This window comes from Asterias rubens, chromosome 14, assembly GCF_902459465.1.
Source record: "Asterias rubens chromosome 14, eAstRub1.3, whole genome shotgun sequence".
NCBI classification, from domain to species: domain Eukaryota; kingdom Metazoa; phylum Echinodermata; class Asteroidea; order Forcipulatida; family Asteriidae; genus Asterias; species Asterias rubens.
The window spans coordinates 2,584,580-2,601,307 of record NC_047075.1 but is presented as its reverse complement, the minus strand read 5'-3'; the positions used below and the strand labels follow the sequence as shown (position 1 = coordinate 2,601,307).

Sequence of the window (16,728 nt, the reverse complement as noted above, 5' to 3'; positions counted from 1 at the left end):
GCACAGATATGTTTGTATTATAACGAAGGGAATAAAAGGGTAGCGACGAGTTCTTAAACGGCCGTTTAAAACCGGCAGTGTCGTTGCCGTGTGATCGCACGGCAAAGACACTGCAATGTTTTGTTAAAAAACGTTTACAAAAATACATTATCGACACTTGACAATTTTAAATACTACTTCATTGGACCATTTGCTTAAAGGCACATTTTGCTTAAAGTTTGCTTCACAACACAAATCACAACACTATGCTACTATGATCATAAAATGTCAAAATTACAGTGAAGAACATTCTACAATATGTGATAACTTTTTATCCCACTGCAATAGTCAAACAGTCCATATCTAATATTTAATGAATTTATATTACCGATGTTTGTATACTGAATGGAAATCAACTTTAGAATGATGGTTATAAAAATATACCGCTGTGAAAGTCTTCGTATTGTCCCTTTTACCACCAACAAACAGTTGGCAGTTCCTTTGTCAAAGACATTCTAGCCTTTTGATTTTAAGTTCATCTTTCCACGTTGACTTTATATGAATTTGTTTTTGTTGCAGTTTTTGATAACATTTTTTTCTTCCTTAAAAACAAACCCATTGATAATGTTAAACGCGATTAAAAATAATACCGTAGATGTGTTGTTGATCTCTGTGTTCGTAAGGAGAATCTTGGGGCATTTCTCAGCTGCAGCAAAAATAACCTTTCCAGTTCAACAAGTCAATCATTCTTGTCCCGTAATCCCAAGGTTAGAGTTTAAGTTGTCGTATTTTCATGCTGCATTATTTGAGGGAGTAATTAATAATCCCCACTCCAGTCATTCCATTTTATTCCCTGTCCCCGGTCAATGGGTTGATAGTTACAAAACTTGCCGTATTTTCATGCTGCATTTCTTCAGGGAGTCGTGAGCTCCTTTCCACTCGTACCATTGTATTCCCCGTGATGGGCTGACATCTTGGCTTGGATAATATTTACCGTTCAGATGAGAATGAAGGCAGTCATTAACCACCAGGCACCTTCATAACGCTCGGCACAATTGTAACCAGACCTTGCATCATTATCCTGATCCTTGTTGTGAATGGTAATCCATTATGATATGTCATTGCATCACCTGCTGTGCTCTGAGCATCATATGAACCAACCTGGAGAGTGTACTTGTTACCGGTAACACTGAACTCATCATAAGAAGCCCAAGCTGTGTTGGACTCCCAATCTTCCATATCTACTCTGAGTCGCCATTGACCTGACCAGTAAGGTCACGCATGATATCATTCCCCAACCAGAACTCACTCTGCAGATCACCAAACCCAGATTGGTATTCGGCCCAGTTACGATAAAAGTCAACAGAGCCATCTTGTCTCCTCTGGAACACGATCCAGCCGCCTCCATCTGTCTTCATATCACAGTAAACCTGTAACCCACTGGTGGTCAGACTTGTAGGAAAGATGGTGTATAAACCATTAATGCGGTAACCAGCTTGATACAACTCCAGACAACTACTAGTGCTGGGTAGTGAAAATGAAGAAGTGTCCAAGTTGTTATCATAGTAGGCACTCCCTTCACTCGCCACAAAGTCATCAGGGCTGTGAGCTCTGCTGGCATCATTCAACACACAGATACCTCTTATGATGTGATAGTTAAATGATACACACTGTGGATCCATAGAGCAGTCTCGCCCACAGATCACAGGAGAAGATACAGTCTTCCACTGAAACCCATGATTAGTAAGGCTCGGTTTCAGCCAAGTAGAGTGTTTCGATGAACCGTTGTTGACTTGCACTCTGGTCGATTTGTACCATCAAAACTAAGAGCCAATATTATAATGATCGTAGCTTCCATGATGAATGTTTGAAGATTTTCTTTTCGAAAATGTACCTGAGAGAAAATGTTTTTGTCCCGATTAACTGTAGGTGGAAACGTCCCGATACTGCAGTTTGTTGTTACTATAGTCTCCCAGATCAAATGAAGCAATCTTTGCTCGCAAGCAATTGCATGCATTCAGCTCCACCCAATGACGTCACCGTTTCCACAGCAACGAGATATTAAAACAAAACAGCACCAAATAATAATAATAAGCTTGGCGACAAGTTGTATGGCGAATAGTTATTTGGTGACAAAAGCGTAGAAAACAATGGTGCCTTTCATAAGACATGAGACCTACCGATTATTTAAATACCCGGACACTATTGGTAATTGTCAAAGGCCAGTCTTCTAACTTGTAGATATAAACATATTATGCACATAATAACAAACTTGTGAAATAAGAAGAAACTATAAATAAATAGCAATCTCTGGCATTATTTGGTCTTTGATAATTACCAAAGGTGTCCACTGTCTTTAAGTTATATTTTTTGTTACCCACCCCTAATCGGAAGACTGGTCATCAAACATATTAGAAGACAGCTTCTCAGAAGTCCTTTCCGTTTTCTCACGGCAGCCATTTTAGTTGTTATCCTTCTCCTAACAACCTGTAGTTCATTTAAAGGAACATTACAGCAGTATTTTTTGCAAAAAAAAAAAAAAAAAAATTGCTAATGACAGTGTAAGCACTTTATGTAATCCACCATACATTAACTGAAAAACCTGTAGAGGTTTGAGGTCGATCGACCATCTGGGTCACGAGAAAAGTGAAAAGCCGATTACAAGTACACAGTTTGCATGACATCGATGCAAAAATAAAAATTAATAAAACGCTCACTGAGCGATAAACTCCAAAATGGGTGATTACTTTATTTCTCAACAAATATGACTTTTCAGATCGTCGTTTTTCTTTTTTTTTTCCTTTAGAAGACGATTTACTGAGCGAAACGTCGAGTTGAAACCAACGTGCTTTTTTTTTACAGAACCACCCCAACTCATTTATCTTGAAAGGGCAAGGCCATTTCCATTTCATTTCCATTGCGAAGCCTTGAAGCTGTGGAAAACAACTTAAGAGGCACCATGGCCAAGACCTGGGCACAATTTCATAGAGCTGCTTAAGCAAAAAGTATGCTTAAGCACGAACATAGCTCGCTTATTTACACATGTTACTGGCCAACATTTCATGCCATATACATTGCTTATGACTAGTATTTAGCTGTTGTTTACTTAGCATAACAATTGAGTGGAGTCTTGGCCGGTAATTTGATTTTACTAAGCAATGATTTTTTTGCTTAAGCAAATTTTTTTTGCTTAAGCAGCTGTCAGGGCCCAATTTCATAGCGCAGCTTAACGGTAAGCAAATTTGCGTGCTTACTGTAGCAGAAAAAAATGCTTAAGCCTTAGCGTATTCCACAGGTTAGCAGAAAAATTGGGCGGCCATATTGCGTGTTTACCGTAGATTTGCATTGTGACGTCATTTTCGTGCGGTGAGCACCGGAAGGTTAGCATGCCTTTCGTGTGCTTACGATTAGCAGTGCTATGAAATAGAAAATGCACAGTAAGCACAAAATCTGCCAGATTGAGCCAAAATTTTCACAGGTTAGTTATCTTATGCAATTGGGATACACCACGTGAGAATACCGGTCTTTGACAATTCTATAGTGTTCAGTGTCTATAAAGGGAAGGTACACGTTTGGTAATTACTTAAAACAACTTAAAAACTGACTTGGTAACGAGCATTGGAGAGCTGTTGATATTATAAAACATTGTGGCAAACGACTCCCTCTAAAATAATACAAGACTTTCTAGCTAGAAGTCTTTTATTCCTATCTGAAAGCACACAAATTCGTCCAACAAGGGAGTTTTTTCTTTCATCATTTTCTCGCAACTTCGATAACCGATTGAGCCCAAATGTTCACAGGTTTGTTATCTTATGCAGTTACGTGAGAATACTGGTATTTGACAATTACCAATAGTGTCCAGTGCCTTTAAACTCCAAGTCATTAGTGTTTGGCGGTATCATCATGATGAAAGAAGATTAGTTTTTTTGTGTTTACGAAATGAGCGTCGTGTTGGCAAGAGCTAATGTTCCTCCGGTTGTTGATTGGGTCAGTTCATTTGTTTTCGTCATTAGCGCTGTCATTGACAAGTGCACCGTGAATGTACTTTCAACTCAATTCAACATTATTTCTATTCTTTCAAAAACATATGTATCTGAACATATGCATAAAATAACAAACCAGTGACATTTTGAGCTCAATCGGTCATCGAAGTTGCGGGATACTAATAGTGAAAGAAAACAACAACATTGTCACACGAAGTTGTGTACGTTTCGATGGTTGATTTCGAGACCTCAAGTTCTAAATCTGAGGTCTTGAATTCGTGGAAAAATTACTTCTTTCTCGAAAACTATGGCACTTCAGAGGGAGCCGTTTTTCACAATGTTTTATACCATCAACCTCTCCCCATAACTCGTCACCAAGAAAGGTTTTATGCTAATAATTATTTTGAGCAATTACTAAGTGTCCACTGCCTTTAAAGGCTCTTCCATTTACTAACAAACAACAACAACGCTTAATTAACTAAAAATGGAAACCTTTGAGCTACTGTTGTTGCCCAGTTATTAGACGCCCTAAGCGGTCGGAGGAAACCCTCACAATATCATGTGTTTGGAGAAAAAAAAGTAACATCCGAATGAAAGTTGATATCTTAGATACGCTTGGGTAAAGTCAATGGCAATACTTTATACCTGTTTAGTTCCTTTGCTTTGTTTATTTGCTTTTGTTTACGTATGTCCCCCAATGGCTGCCCATAGGCCTCAGACACTTTGCTTGTCTGTTTGTTTGCTTTTGTTTGTATATTACCTCCCCTATTGGCCACCAGAAGGGTTCGGAATGTTTGTTTGTTTGTTTGTTTGCCTTGGTTTTTGAATTTTTGGAATTTGTTTCTTTCCCCCAATGGCCAACATTAGAGGTCTGGGGAGGAATTAGTCTGACACCCATTTCGTCGAATGGTAATCATCGTTTCTATATTACTGTTGCACACGGTGTATACGACAGAAAAGGTCGACAGTCTTTACGGAACAAATTATATTCAAATATGCCTTGGCAATATTGACTTAAAATGTAGAGAGGGAAGTATATGAAACAATGTCAACCTCGTACGCAGTGTCCTCAAGTTTCATCGATCAGCTTGGATCCTCGTAGAGCAAGGGCTGGAGGACAACAAGTAATTAATACGAGGTTGTTGACTTAAAGGTACTATCAAGGATTGTGCGTATACAAACAATTATTGTTTTTTTTGTGTCTGAATGCTTGTGAGTAGTGCTGGCTCTGAAAAAGAGCCGGTTTATAGAGTCAACATGATATGGCGACTGCGCCTTTAACAAACTGATAATTGGGAACAAATTCAACAACAAGGTAACTTTATTGAGTGGAATCATAAATAGCTTCATGGTCGAACGCAATAGAGCTACATACTCAATCAGTGCAACATATCGACGACACCAAGAAGTTGGTTTTGCAGCGACAGAGAGCGCCTCAAATAACCCACTTTTTGATTTTGGGCACCGCAGGGTTGACTTACGAGTTTAAAGCATCATGGTTACTACAAACGGTTACATGGTTACCAAACCCATTGCTTTGACTTTGTGTCTCGCCGTGTACTTTGCAGTGCTGTGGGTTACGGCAGCCTCGTGCGGTGTACTCGTCCGGACCGTAGACCGGCAGGACCCCGCGTCTTTGGGTGATCAAACCGTTGAGGCTTTCAGAAACGCTTGCCGAACGACGCGTAAGTTTTTGTTTGAATGGCTGGTACAGAGCTGGGAGTTGTAAACTCTATTGATTGTCATACTTTTGTGTGCATTCTCCATTTTAATATTGGTACCCTTTAATGTGTTTTATCGTTGGTAGACGGCACCTTCGAGCCTTTTAGAAACGCTTGCCGAACTACACGTAAGTTTTAATTTTGATTTATGCTAAAGAGCTCCAGGAGTTGTCATATTTTTGTGAAAAAATCATTCAGGCGACTTTGTGATACAGATTATTAAGACACGTCGATACATTATACATAGAAAGTAGACTTGGTGCTAAAAGGTTAGGACAACTCGTCATCTTATTGATATATTTAATTTTACCTTTAATATCTTTAGCTTGCTCCTTCGCCACCGAGCCGAAACCAAACAGTTTTAGATTCATCCTGAAGCCTCTGAGCACCTCCTTCAAGTTCCGGATAAACTTCAAAGTGAAAGCGACCGGCCATGTTGTGCTTTCACTCGGGTTGGCCAGGACTCAACAATCCGGTTTTGCCTTTATAGTTATAGGTGAGAAAAAAGTACCAAAAATGTGTATAATAATACTAATACTAGTGGTTTCTTAAGGGCACTGGACACTATTTGTAATTACTCAAAATAATGTTTTAGCTTAAAAAACTTACTTGGTGATGAGCAATGGAGAGCTGTTGATAGTTTAAAGGCAGTGGACACTATTGGTAATTACTCAAAATAATGTTTTAGCTTAAAAAACTTACTTGGTGATGAGCAATGGAGAGCTGTTGATAGTTTAAAACATTCTGAGAAATGGCTCCCCGAAGTAACGTATTTTTTGAGGAGGTAATTTCTCTCTCAAACGTAAAATTCTTCAGGCCTGAAGCCTATTTTAGGTATCTTAAAGCACACACATTAATGTGCACCAGATGGTGTTTGTTTTCTTCTTTCATTATTCCTTTGACCAATTGAGTCCTAATTTGTACAGGGGTGGATTTCACAAAGGTAGTCCTAACTTAGGACTAGTCCTAAGCAATGCTAAGAGATAGGACTGGTCCTAAGTTAGGACCAGTAACTCATCCTTACTTAGGACTGGTCCTATCTCTTAGCATTGTCTAGGACTAGTCCTAAGTTAGGACTACCTTTGTGAAATCCACCCCAGATTATTGTGTAACCTTATGCATAAAGTTGGGATACGCCAAGCCCTGGCGGCCTTACACTTTCGTATTATACTACATTATCTGTGTACAGCAACATAGGAAGAGTCATGTATAGGGCTAGCATACACCAAGTGAGGATACCGGTCTTTGACAATTACCAAAGGTGTCCAGTGCCTTTGTTCAAGTGAAGTCTGTCCCCTATAGTGGGAAATTAATATGGGCTGAAGGATGATGATTCAAAAGATGCCGCTATCTGAAGTAGTTTGTATACAGTTCGCCATATTGGGGGGGGGGGGGGCACATAATCTCTAGGGGAAAGGCGGGGGGGGGGACACCACAGAATCCCCTGCCACAAGTTTATATATTTATCTTTCTCTCAAATTCCTTACTCAGTGCTAGACAGGTATAATATTAAAGGCACTGGACACTATTGGTAATTGTCAAAGACTATAGCCTTCACAGTTGGTGTATCTCAACATATGCATAAAAATAACAAACCTGTGAAATGTTGAGCTCAATCGGTCATCGAAGTTGCGAGATACTAACAATGGAAGAAAACAACAACATTGTCACACGAAGTTGTGTACGTTTCGATGGTTGATTTCGAGACCTCAAGTTCTAAATCTGAGGTCTTGAATTCAAATTCGTGGAAAATTATTTTTTTCTCGAAAACTATGGCACTTCAGAGGGAGCCGTTTTTCACAATGTTTTATACCATCAACCTCTCCCCATTACTCGTCACCAAGAAAGGTTTTATGCTAATAATTATTTTGAGCAATTACCAATAGTGTCTACTGCCTTTAAGTGCTTGTTCACATAAACAACAGTTGAGTAGCTTTTGATACTGGTCTTGTGTACCATTTATTACTATTTTCAGGAGTAGGAATGCCGGGATTGGGGCATGCTATGACGGATGCCCGTCACACACTTTCCTGTTCTCACACAATGAAGATGGACTGGCCTCTAGTGATGAATATCGGCCCTTCTGGATCGAGTGGATAGGGGGCGCTATCACGGTGGGCAAAGGGGGACAGAGTCAGGGTTTCATGCTGGCTGACGTCACCGCACATCTAAATACAATGCCTGATTTTGTGCATGTTGGTATCTCTACTTGGAGCACATACCACGGGGACTGGGTGTTTTATCAATATTGTGAGTAACTATAATAAGCACCATTGACCCCAATCTGTAAGTGAAGTCGTTTCTGAGTTTGTTTCCCGGAGATTTTGTTCCCCATAATGGGAATTCAACACAGGCAGAGGGTTAAGAATGTTACACTATTGTTAAACAATAGTGTATAATTCGTTGGACAGAAAACAACAAACCAATTATTGGATGTACATGTATTTAGTTTTGGCTGACAAACAGCGAGGTCGGGAGGGGGGGGGGGGGGCAAACAGCATAACATAACACACCTGCAAATAAAGTCAAACAGCGCCCTCTTTTTTATCAACAGAAAATTCTCTTTTCTTATTATACCTCATCTATAAGATCTAAAGTAGTACGAAGTAATTTTTTGACTGCCTCGACAACAAATTGATTGCTAATGAAGATATAATCACCAATGAATAACTACCCCTAACAAAACTGATACAAAATATTTAATTTCAAGAGGTTTCATCTGACTTTCGTTCATTTATCGAAAACTAAAATAATGAATGTTCACTCGTAAACATTGTAAGTAGAAATGTAAAGCACCAACAGGGTTAGTCTTAAAGTTGTTTAAAATTCTACTGATAAACAATTTAGCACTATCTATTGTAAATGTTGTGTAAATAAATCACGAACGCGCGAAAGATATAATTAAATTGAGGCTCACGATCAAAAACAAAGGAGAACATTGTTTCCTGAATGTATCTGGACCCAGTTTTATTGCGCCTTACTTTCCGTATGGCGCCACCACTTTTTTTTACTCATTTTTACAAAAAGGGATGTCTCATTGAGGTAAATTAGATATTATTTCATATCGAATTCTACCTGCACCTGACACAAATTCCTGTTGCCTAAGTCAACACATGCGCTCACACGCAGTGCGTACATCTTCAACCATTTTGAAGGCTGCACTTTATAAGGAAGAGGAAGAAGAAGAAGAACAAGTGGTGGCGCCATAAGGAAACTTTTCCCCGACGTATGAAACCCAATGCCACAGCACAACCGAACGTGTAAATAAAAAAAATAGGCTGGTTGCTATCAGGGTCGTACATGAATACACACATGGATACTACAGGGACCAAGACACAAGATGGCGAGCTTATTGAAGAACACAAAAAGCAAGCCTCAAAACAACACGAGAAAAAAAAGAAACTCACCTCTGTCAGTTCTCTCTCCGACAATTCCTTCATGATCAATTCTCAACATGACAGGTCGTGTCACTTCAAATATCGTAGGCTGTACTTTCATTCCCTTTTAAAAATAGTGTCCACATACATGATTTACACGACATGTCCAGTTGACATTTCCTGCTTGACACACGTAGTGTTGCTTTCAACCTGTATTTGGTGCATCTATGGGCTTGATGTACAACCCTCGCCTCCTATTGTTTGTCTATTGTGTTCTGGGAATTTCAGGAATTCCTTGTAGGATTTTAGGGACACAGGTCAGAGCACACATTGAGCAAGATTGGGGGGGGGGGTGTCACTTCTGCACAATGGGTGAAGGTTTTGTTAGGGGGGGGGGAATTCTAATAAATCAAAACGATTGTGAGAGTTCAAGTTTACGGAAAATTGTTGTTATGTTTAAAGGGAAACAAATTTAATGCACGATAAGAATCGGTAAACAAACGATGATAGCATTGCATTTATTTTGAAAATGTTTAGTTGCCCGTACGTCTGAAGTTCAGGCAACGTTTTTATCTATGCGTTCTCGCAAATTAACTGAAAATTTGCTGAGTCGATTATCATATCAAGATACGGAAGTGCCGTTGGACACGCCTCCTGCAACAAATTAGAGCGCCCCCTATTGTACAGTATAAACATCTGACACTCTGCGATGGGGATCAGTTCCCGCCATAATGAAGCAATTTTGGCGGAAAAAGTGCAGACGTATCTCGACTGATTTGATTATTAGCGGGATCCGGATACGTGTTTCATTGGGTTAGCGTTGAGTTATTTATTCCGTTGAATGTGTACACAGTTGGAATTGCTATTGAATTAGAATGACCGTGTAAAGGGAGTGCTCAATGAAGCGTCGTTTGCAGGTGTTGTTTTTTTCTAACAGAGCGCTAAAACAATCTAGGAAATCTTGTTGACGGTTTCTTATCATTTCTTATGATAATATTGGTTTCTTATAGTGCTCATATGCGCCACTCATTGACACTCAAGGCGCTTTAACAATCAGTATTTTCATGCAATGTATGTGGGACTACAACAATCTGTTTTTCTCATTCTCTTCTCAACATTCCACAATAGTTAACATTAATGTTTTAAAATGTAAATAATTAAATTCTATAAGTCCTACCAATAACAGCACTGAAGTACCACTGTGAACCACTCTACTACCAACGGCTGTTGTGCACCTAAACAATTACACAATATTTGTACGCACAGATATGTTTTGTATTATAACGAAGGGAATAAAAGGGTAGCGACGAGTTCTTAAACGGCCGTTTAAAACCGGCAGTGTCGTTGCCGTGTGATCGCACGGCAAAGACACTGCAATGTTTTGTTAAAAAAATGTTTACAAAAATACATTTATCGACACTTTGACAATTTTAAATACTACTTCATTGGACCATTTGCTTAAAGGCACATTTGCTTAAAGTTTGCTTCACAACACAAATCACAACACTATGCTACTATGATCATAAAATGTCAAAATTACAGTGAAGAACATTCTACAATATGTGATAACTTTTTATCCCACTGCAATAGTCAAACAGTCCATATCTAATATCTAATGAATTTATATTACCGATGTTTGTATACTGAATGGAAATCAACTTTAGAATGATGGTTATAAAAATATACCACTGTGAAAGTCTTCGTATTGTCCCTTTTACCACCAACAAACAGTTGGCAGTTCCTTTGTCAAAGACATTTTAGCCTTTTGATTTTTAAGTTCATCTTTCCACGTTGACTTTATATGAATTTGTTTTTGTTGCAGTTTTTGATAACATTTTTTTCTTCCTGAAAAACAAACCCATTGATAATGTTAAACGCGATTAAAAATAATACCGTAGATGTGTTGTTGATCTCTGTGTTCGTAAGGAGAATCTCGGGGCATTTCTCAGCTGCAGCAAAAATAACCTTTCCAGTTCAACAAGTCAATCATTCTTGTCCCGTAAACCCAAGGTTAGAGTTTAAGTTGTCGTATTTTCATGCTGCATTATTTGAGGGAGTAATTAATAATCCCCACTCCTGTCATTCCATTTTATTCCCTGTCCTTGGTCAATGGGTTGATAGTTACAAAACTTGCCGTATTTTCATGCTGCATTTCTTCAGGGAGTAGTTATGTCCTTTCCACTCGTACCATTGTATTCCCAGTCCATATGACACCTCTCCCTGTGGATAGTATTTACCGTTCAGATGAGCAGCAAAGCAGCAATGAAACCACCAGGCACCTTCATGATGCTTGGCCCAATTGTAACCAGACCTTGCATCATTATCCTGATCCTTTGTTGTGAATGGTAATCCATTATGATATGTCATTGCATCACCTGCTGTGCTCTGAGCATCATATGAACCAACCTGGAGAGTGTACTTGTTACCGGTAACACTGAACTCATCATAAGAAGCCCAAGCTGTGTTGGACTCCCAATCTTCCATATCTACTCTGAGTCGCCATTGACCTGACCCAGTAAGGTCACGCATGATATCATTCCCCAACCAGAACTCACTCTGCAGATCACCAAACCCAGATTGGTATTCGGCCCAGTTACGATAAAAGTCAACAGAGCCATCTTGTCTCCTCTGGAACACGATCCAGCCGCCTCCATCTGTCTCCATATCACAGTAAACCTGTAACCCACTGGTGGTCAGACTTGTAGGAAAGATGGTGTATAAACCATTAATGCGGTAACCAGCTTGATACAACTCCAGACAACTACTAGTGCTGGGTAGTGAAAATGAAGAAGTGTCCAAGTTGTTATCATAGTAGGCACTCCCTTCACTCGCAACAAAGTCATCAGGGCTGTGAGCTCTGCTGGCATCATTCAACACACAGATACCTCTTATGATGTGATAGTTGAATGATACACACTGTGGATCCATAGAGCAGTCTCGCCCACAGATCACAGGAGAAGATACAGTCTTCCACTGAAACCCATGATTAAGTAAGGCTCGGTTTTCAGCCAAGTAGAGTGTTTCGATGAACCGTTGTTGACTTGCACTCTGGTCGATTTGTACCATCAAACTAAGAGCCAATATTATAATGATCGTAGCTTCCATGATGAATGTTTGAAGATTTTCTTTTCGAAAATGTACCTGAGAGAAAATGTTTTTGTCCCGATTAACTGTAGGTGGAAAACTGTCCCGATACTGCAGTTTGTTGTTACTATAGTCTCCCAGATCAAATGAAGCAAATCTTTGCTCGCAAGCAATTGCATGCATTCAGCTCCACCCAATGACGTCACCGTTTCCACAGCAACGAGATATTAAAACAAAACAGCACCAAATAATAATAATAAGCTTGGCGACAAGTTGTATGGCGAATAGTTATTTGGTGACAAAAGCGTAGAAAACAATGGTGCCTTTCATAAGACATGAGACCTACCGATTATTTAAATACCCGGACACTATTGGTAATTGTCAAAGGCCAGTCTTCTAACTTGTAGATATAAACATATTATGCACATAATAACAAACTTGTGAAATAAGAAGAAACTATAAATAAATAGCAAATCTCTGGCATTATTTGGTCTTTGATAATTACCAAAGGTGTCCACTGTCTTTAAGTTATATTTTTTGTTACCCACCCCCAATCGGAAGACTGGTCATCAAACATATTAGAAGACAGCTTCTCAGAAGTCCTTTCCGTTTTCTCACGGCAGCCATTTTAGTTGTTATCCTTCTCCTAACAACCTGTAGTTCATTTAAAGGAACATTACAGCAGTAGTTTTTGCCAAAAAAAAAAAAAAAATTGCTAATGACAGTGTAAGCACTTTATGTAATCCACCATACATTAACTGAAAAACCTGTAGAGGTTTGAGGTCGATCGGCCATCTGGGTCACGAGAAAAAGTGAAAAGCTGATACCAAGTACACAGTTTGCATGACATCGATGCAAAAATAAAAATTAATAAAACGCTCACTGAGAGCGATAAACTCCAAAATGGGTGATTACTTTATTTCTCAACAAATATGACTTTTCAGATCGTCTTTTTTCTTTTTTTATTCCTTTAGAAGACGATTTACTGAGCGAAACGTCGAGTTGAAACCAACGTGTTTTTTTTTACAGAACCACCCCAACTCATTTATCTTGAAAGGGCAAGGCCATTTCCATTTCATTTCCATTGCGAAGCCTTGAAGCTGTGGAAAACTACTTAAGAGGCACCATGGCCAAGACCTGGGCACAATTTCATAGAGCTGCTTAAGCAAAAAGTATGCTTAAGCACGAACATAGCTCGCTTATTTTACACATGTTACTGGCCAACATTTCATGCCATATACATTGCTTATGACTAGTATTTAGCTGTTGTTTACTTAGCATAACAATATTGAGTGGAGTCTTGGCCGGTAATTTGATTTTACTAAGCAATGATTTTTTTGCTTAAGCAAATTTTTTTTGCTTAAGCAGCTGTCAGGGCCCAATTTCATAGCGCTGCTTAACGGTAAGCAAATTTGCGTGCTTACTGTAGCAGAAAAAAATGCTTAAGCCTTAGCGTATTCCACAGGTTAGCAGAAAAATTGGGCGGCCATATTGCGTGTTTACCGTAGATTTGCATTGTGACGTCATTTTCGTGCGGTGAGCACCGGAAGGTTAGCATGCCTTTCGTGTGCTTACGGTTAGCAGTGCTATGAAATAGAAAATGCACAGTAAGCACAAAATCTGCCAGATTGAGCCAAAATTTTCACAGGTTAGTTATCTTATGCAATTGGGATACACCACGTGAGAATACTGGTCTTTGACAATTACTATTAGTGTTCAGTGTCTATAAAGGGAAGGTACACGTTTGGTAATTACTTAAAACAACTTAAAAACTGACTTGGTAACGAGCATTGGAGAGCTGTTGATATTATAAAACATTGTGGCAAACGACTCCCTCTAAAATAATACAAGACTTTCTAGCTAGAAGTCTTTTATTCCTATCTGAAAGCACACAAATTCGTCCAACAAGGGTGTTTTTTCTTTCATCATTTTCTCGCAACTTCGATAACCGATTGAGCCCAAATGTTCACAGGTTTGTTATCTTATGCAGTTACGTGAGAATACTGGTATTTGACAATTACCAATAGTGTCCAGTGCCTTTAAACTCCAAGTCATTAGTGTTTGGCGGTATCATCATGATGAAAGAAGATTAGTTTTTTGTGTTTACAAAATGAGCGTCGTGTTGGCAAGAGCTAATGTTCCTCCGGAGTTGATTGGGTCAGTTCATTTGTTTTCGTCATTAGTGCTGTCATTGACAAGTGCACCGTGAATGTACTTTCAACTCAATTCAACATTATTTCTATTCTTTCAAAAACATATGTATCTCAACATATGCATAAAATAACAAACCAGTGACATTTTGAGCTCAATCGGTCATCGAAGTTGCGGGATACTAATAATGAAAGAAATCAACAACATTGCCACACGAAGTTGTGTACGTTTCGATGGTTGATTTCGAGACCTCAAGTTCTAAATCTGAGGTCTTGAATTCAAATTCGTGGAAAATTATTTTTTTCCCGAAAACTATGGCACTTCAGAGGGAGCCGTTTTTCACAATGTTTTATACCATCAACCTCTCCCCATTACTCGTCACCAAGAAAGGTTTTATGCTAATAATTATTTTGAGCAATTACCAATAGTGTCCACTGCCTTTAAAGGCTCTTCCATTTATTACTATTTTCAGGAGTAGGATCATCCGGTCCAGGGGAAATGAATGCCGGGATTGGGGCATGCTATGACGGATGCCCGTCATCCACTTTCCTGTTCTCACACAATGAAGATGGACTGGTCTCTAGTGATGAATATCGGCCCTTCTGGGTTGAGTGGATAGGGGGCGCTATCACGGTGGGCAAAGGGGGACAGAGTCAGGGTTTCATGCTGGCTGACGTCACCGCACATCTAAATGCAACGCCTGATTTTGTGCATGTTGGTATCTCTACTTGGAACACATACCACGGGGACTGGGTGTTTTATCAATATTGTGAGTAACTATAATAAGCACCATTGACCCCAATCTGTAAATGAAGTCGTTTCTGAGTTTGTTCCCCGGAGATTTTGTCCCCCATAATGGGAATTCAACACAGGCAGAGGGTTAAGAATGTTACACTATTGTTAAACAATAGTGTATAATTCGTTGGACAGAAAACAACAAACCAATTATTGGATGTACATGTATTTAGTTTTGGCTGACAAACAGCGAGGTCGGGAGGGGGGGGGGGCAAACAGCATAACATAACACACCTGCAAATAAAGTCAAACAGCGCCCTCTTTTTTATCAACAGAAAATTCTCTTTTCTTATTATACCTCATCTATAAGATCTAAAGTAGTACGAAGTAATTTTTTGACTGCCTCAACAACAAATTGATTGCTAATGAAGATATAATCACCAATGAATAACTACCCCCTAACAAAACTGATACAAAATATTTAATTTCAAGAGGTTTCATCTGACTTTAGTTCATTTATCGAAAACTAAAATAATGAATGTTCACTCATAAACATTGTAAGTAGAAATGTAAAGCACCAACAGGGTTAGTCTAAAAGTTGTTTAAAATTCTACTGATAAACAATTTAACATTATCTATTGTAAATGTTGTGTAAATAAATCACGAACGCGCGAAAGATATAATTAAATTGAGGCTCACGATCAAAAACAAAGGAGAACATTGTTTCCTGAATGTATCTTATTTCTGGACCCAGTTTTATTGCGCCTTACTTTCCGTATGGCGCCGCCACTTTTGTTTACTCATTTTTACAAAAAGGGATGTCTCATTGAGGTAAATTAGATATTATTTCATATCGAATTCTACCTGCACCTGACACAAATTCCTGTTGCCTAAGTCAACACATGCGCTCACACGCAGTGCGTACATCTTCAACCATTTTGAAGGCTGCACTTTATAAGGAAGAGGAAGAAGAAGAAGAAAAAGTGGTGGCGCCATAAGGAAACTTTTCCCCGACGTATGAAACCCAATGCCACAGCACAACCGAACGTGTAAATACAAAAAATAGGCTGGTTGCTATCAGGGTCGTACATGAATACACACATGGATACTACAGGGACCAAGACACAAGATGGCGAGCTTGTTGAAGAACACAAAAAGCAAGCCTCAAAACAACACGAGAAAAAAAAGAAACTCACCTCTGTCAGTTCTCTCTCCGACAACTCCTTCATGATCAATTCTCAACATGACAGGTCGTGTCACTTCAAATATCGTAGGCTGTACTTTCATTCCTTTTTGAAATAATAGTGTCCACATACATAATTTACAAGACATGTCCAGTTGACAATTCCTGCTTGACACACGTAGTGTTGCTTTCAACCTGTATTTGGTGCATCTAATGGGCTTGATGTACAATCCTCGCCTCCTATTGTTTGTCTATTGTGTTCTGGGAATTTCAGGAATTCTTTGTAGGATTTTAGGGACACAGGTCAGAGCACACATTGAGCAAGATTGGTGGGGGGGGGGGAGGGACACTTCTGCACAATGGGTGAAGGTTTTGTCAAGAGTGTGTAGTTCTAATAAATCAAAACGATAGTGAGAATTCAAGTTTACGGAAAATTGTTGTTATGTTTAAAGGGAAACAAATTTAATGCACGATAAGAATTGGTAAACAAACGATGATAGCACTGCATTTATTTT

The 16,728-nt window shown here is 39.1% G+C and overlaps 2 protein-coding genes and 1 long non-coding RNA gene across 3 annotated transcripts; all 3 read right to left on the bottom strand.

Annotated features, from left to right (window-relative positions):
• Nucleotides 1–1,220: 1,220 nt before the first annotated feature.
• On the bottom strand, nucleotides 1,221–1,661 carry LOC117299553 (veficolin-1-like). Its single transcript, XM_033783104.1, has one exon. It carries the CDS (start codon nucleotides 1,659–1,661, stop codon nucleotides 1,221–1,223), a length of 441 nt encoding a protein of 146 aa, XP_033638995.1.
• Nucleotides 1,662–5,995: 4,334 nt separating this feature from the next.
• On the bottom strand, nucleotides 5,996–16,396 carry LOC117299245. Its single transcript, XR_004520047.1, has 3 exons — nucleotides 16,227–16,396; nucleotides 12,693–12,798; nucleotides 5,996–6,165 (listed from the first exon to the last, which is right to left on the bottom strand). It is a non-coding gene; the product is annotated as an uncharacterized LOC117299245 (long non-coding RNA).
• LOC117299239 (ficolin-2-like) lies at nucleotides 10,861–12,583 on the bottom strand. The gene has a single exon (XM_033782718.1). It carries the CDS (start codon nucleotides 12,325–12,327, stop codon nucleotides 11,182–11,184), a length of 1,146 nt encoding a protein of 381 aa, XP_033638609.1. The 5' UTR covers nucleotides 12,328–12,583; the 3' UTR covers nucleotides 10,861–11,181.
• Nucleotides 16,397–16,728: the final 332 nt, after the last annotated feature.